The sequence below is a fragment of the Nanorana parkeri genome, unplaced genomic scaffold (assembly GCF_000935625.1).
Source record: "Nanorana parkeri isolate BGI_ZX_2015 unplaced genomic scaffold, ASM93562v1 scaffold4888, whole genome shotgun sequence".
Taxonomy (NCBI): Eukaryota; Metazoa; Chordata; class Amphibia; order Anura; family Dicroglossidae; genus Nanorana; species Nanorana parkeri.
This window is the reverse complement of record NW_017311148.1, coordinates 2737-7182: the sequence shown is the minus strand read 5'-3', so window position 1 is coordinate 7182 and position 4446 is coordinate 2737. Positions and strand designations below refer to the sequence as shown.

Here is a 4446-nt window from a genome sequence, read left to right as displayed (position 1 = left end):
CGGCCGTTGTACAGGTTGGGTGGTGAATGTGCGGGGAATGTCGGCCCATGCGCACCGTGCATCACAGCTGGGTATGAACGGGTGAATGCGTTTGCCATGCGTCTCTCCTGCTCAGCACGTGACTCCTCCCCCCTCAGAGCCTGACGCCAGCTCAGAAGAGTCGGCTTCCACCGGAGAGGAGCAGGAGACCGAGACTCCTCCGGCCACTTCCAGCGAGACCGAGCAACCAAAAGAGGCCGAAACCGACGAGGAGAAGAAGACCGACGGCCCAGTGACGGAGGAGGACAAGAAAAAGTAAGCCGGCCCATCGAGGGTATGGGGGGTATATAGGGTACGATGGGGGGTATATAGGGTACGATGGGGGGTATATAGGGTACGATGGGGGGTATATAGGGTACGATGGGGGGTATATAGGGTACGATTGGGGGTATATAGGGTACGATGGGGGGTATGGAGGGTATGATGGGGGGGGGCAGCGGTGTCATGGGGGACTCATGGGCCGGGTATCTTGCAGTGGGGAGAAGGAACAGTAAAAGGAGAAGGAGAAGAAGGTGAAGAAGACCATTCCAGCGTGGGCCACGCTCTCCGCCAATCAGAGGGCCCGGGCCCAGAAACAGACGCACGCCTCCTCTGCGTCCCGCCCCAAGATGGACGCCATTCTGACTGAGGCCATAAAGGTCGGTGATGGTTTCTTGCTGATGATATGGGTCGGGGGCCGATACAGATTGGGGAACCCCAGACGCACACAGGAAGTGGCGGTAACACTCGGAGGTGCGTCACTTCCTGTGTCAGTAAACCATAGAGTCAATGTAAAGAAGTCTGAAGAAGGGACCCGAGTGGCTCTGAAACGTCGCCATGTTGTGACGCTCCATGCGCGTGACTTCTTCACATTCACAGTGATGTGCAGTTTTTAACAGTGATGGGGTCGGTGGTTCGCTTGGCCCCCCCCCCCGATACTCTGTGGTACTATCTATGTCCACTAGAGGGCGGCCCCCCCAGCTCATCTCCGCTCTCCTCACGCAGGCGTGTTTCCAGAAGTCCGGCGCCTCCGTGGTGGCCATCCGAAAATATATCATCAACAAGTACCCGTCACTGGAGCTGGAGAGGCGGGGCTTCCTGCTGAAACAAGCCCTGAAACGGGAGCTCCAGAGGGGGGCCATCCGCCAGGTGAGGTGTATTCTATCTCCTTCCTGACGTCTTCTGATTGGTCAGAGCTCCGTGACATCACGTCTCAGGCTGTGACATCATCTTCCTGTGTTTCAGGTGAAGGGGAAAGGAGCGTCCGGCAGCTTCGTCGTCGTGTCAAATTCTGGAAAATCGGCGCCAAAATCCCGAGACAGAAAGGTTTGTGGCCGCGTTGCCGCCGCGCTGATTGTGAATGTTTGTGGCCGCGTTGCCGCCGCGCTGATTGTGAATGTTTGTGGCCGCGTTGCCGCCGCGCTGATTGTGAATGTTTGTGGCCGCGTTGCCGCCGCGCCGATTGTGACAGACGGACATCCCCCCGCCGTACGGTGACCACTCTTGTCTGCTCCTCCCCTTCTAGAGAGGCGGATCCACAGCAGGAGACCAGATCAACGTCAAGCTGGAGGACATCTTACCCCTGGCGTTCACCCGGCTGTGTGAGCCCAAAGAAGCCTCGTACAGCCTCATCAAGAAATACGTCTCCCAGTATTACCCCAAGCTCAAAGTGGACGTCAGGTGCGTACGTATAGCATGACATGTATGGGGTGCGTACGTATAGCATGACATGTATGGGGTGCGTCCAGTATGACCATATATGCGGTGTGTCCGGTATGACCATATATGGGGTGCGTACGTATAGCATGACCATATATGGGGTGTGTACGTATAGCATGACCATATATGGGGTGTGTCCGGTATGACCATATATGGGGTGTGCACGTATAGCATGACCATATATAGGGTGTGCACGTATAGCATGACCATATATGGGGTGTGTATGGTATGACCATATATGGGGTGTGTATAGCATGACCATATATGGGGTGTGTATGGTATGACCATATATGGGGTGTGTATGGTATGACCATATATGGGGTGTGTATGGTATGACCATATATGGGGTGTGTATGGTATGACCATATATGGGGTGTGTATAGCATGACCATATATGGGGTGTGTATGGTATGACCATATATGGGGTGTGTATAGCATGACCATATATGGGGTGTGTATGGTATGACCATATATGGGGTGTGTATAGCATGACCATATATGGGGTGTGTATGGTATGACCATATATGGGGTGTGTATAGCATGACCATATATGGGGTGTGTATGGTATGACCATATATGGGGTGTGTATAGCATGACCATATATGGGGTGTGTATGGTATGACCATATATGGGGTGTGTATAGCATGACCATATATGGGGTGTGTATGGTATGACCATATATGGGGTGTGTATAGCATGACCATATATGGGGTGTGTATGGTATGACCATATATGGGGTGTGTATAGCATGACCATATATGGGGTGTGTATGGTATGACCATATATGGGGTGTGTATGGTATGACCATATATGGGGTGTGTATGGTATGACCATATATGGGGTGTGTATGGTATGACCATATATGGGGTGTGTATGGTATGACCATATATGGGGTGTGTATGGTATGACCATATATGGGGTGTGTATGGTATGACCATATATGGGGTGTGTATGGTATGACCATATATGGGGTGTGTATGGTATGACCATATATGGGGTGTGTATGGTATGACCATATATGGGGTGTGTATGGTATGACCATATATGGGGTGTGTATGGTATGACCATATATGGGGTGTGTATGGTATGACCATATATGGGGTGTGTATGGTATGACCATATATGGGGTGTGTATGGTATGACCATATATGGGGTGTGTATGGTATGACCATATATGGGGTGTGTATGGTATGACCATATATGGGGTGTGTATGGTATGACCATATATGGGGTGTGTATGGTATGACCATATATGGGGTGTGTATGGTATGACCATATATGGGGTGTGTATGGTATGACCATATATGGGGTGTGTATGGTATGACCATATATGGGGTGTGTATGGTATGACCATATATGGGGTGTGTATGGTATGACCATATATGGGGTGTGTATGGTATGACCATATATGGGGTGTGTATAGCATGACCATATATGGGGTGTGTATAGCATGACCATATATGGGGTGTGTATGGTATGACCATATATGGGGTGTGTATAGCATGACCATATATGGGGTGTGTATGGTATGACCATATATGGGGTGTGTATAGCATGACCATATATGGGGTGTGTATGGTATGACCATATATGGGGTGTGTATAGCATGACCATATATGGGGTGTGTATGGTATGACCATATATGGGGTGTGTATAGCATGACCATATATGGGGTGTGTATGGTATGACCATATATGGGGTGTGTATAGCATGACCATATATGGGGTGTGTATGGTATGACCATATATGGGGTGTGTATAGCATGACCATATATGGGGTGTGTATGGTATGACCATATATGGGGTGTGTATGGTATGACCATATATGGGGTGTGTATAGCATGACCATATATGGGGTGTGTATGGTATGACCATATATGGGGTGTGTATAGCATGACCATATATGGGGCGTATACGGTATGACCATGACATTTGGGGGTTCTGGCGGTTCCGTTGATCAGGTAGGATGGGGCGGTTCCGTTGATGAGCTGTGACCCGGGTTTTGTCTCGCAGGCCTCAGATGCTGAAGAACGCTCTGCAGAGGGCCGTGGAGAAGGGGCAGCTGGAGCAGATCACAGGAAAAGGGGCTTCCGGAACATTCCAGGTAAGGAGGGGAGGGGGCGGGGTCATGTTTGGTGGAAAGTTTGTGTTCTATCTCCTGTAGACGGGGGAGGGGAGGGGGGTAATATACGTCACAATGGTGGTCGCCATCTTTCTGAATCCTGAGAGCGCACTAACTCTGACTGATCTCTGTTGGCACAGCTGAAGCGGGCCGGAGATAAGCCTCTCCTCAGTGGCGGGGGATTCGAGGACGCCATCTTATCTGCCATCACAGCCATGAATGAGCCCAAAACCTGCTCCACCACGGCCATCAAGAAGTACGTCCTGGAGAACCATCCCGGAGTCAACTCCAGCTTCCAGGGTGAGCGTGTGCTTCCTCCTCCAGTTCACCTGCTGAAGAGAACGTTGCAGAAGTGCGAGAAGAACGGCTGGATGGATCAGATCTCCGGGAAAGGCTTCAGTGGCACCTATCAGCTCAGCTTCCCGTATTACCCAAGGTGCGTGCCTCTGTCTACAGGATGATGTGCTGCTCTCTGATGTAAGGTGGGAGGAGCTGTGCTGAGGGGGGAGGAGCTGTGCTGAGGGGAGGGGCCATAGTTAATGGAGGGGGAGGGGCAGGACTGAGGGGGGGGGGGGGGAGGTGGGGGGG

At 51.3% G+C, this 4446-nt stretch overlaps 1 protein-coding gene across 1 annotated transcript in view; it reads left to right on the top strand.

Annotated features, from left to right (window-relative positions):
• Window positions 1–115: 115 nt before the first annotated feature.
• Window positions 116–4446, top strand: part of HP1BP3 (heterochromatin protein 1 binding protein 3) — a gene marked incomplete at its 5' end in the record, with an annotated part of 6862 nt that continues 2531 nt past the window's right edge. The window contains 7 exon segments of the mRNA XM_018575813.1: window positions 116–294; window positions 515–677; window positions 1024–1167; window positions 1264–1356; window positions 1544–1698; window positions 3750–3840; window positions 3999–4294. Coding sequence (XP_018431315.1) covers window positions 116–294; window positions 515–677; window positions 1024–1167; window positions 1264–1356; window positions 1544–1698; window positions 3750–3840; window positions 3999–4294 — 1121 coding nt within the window.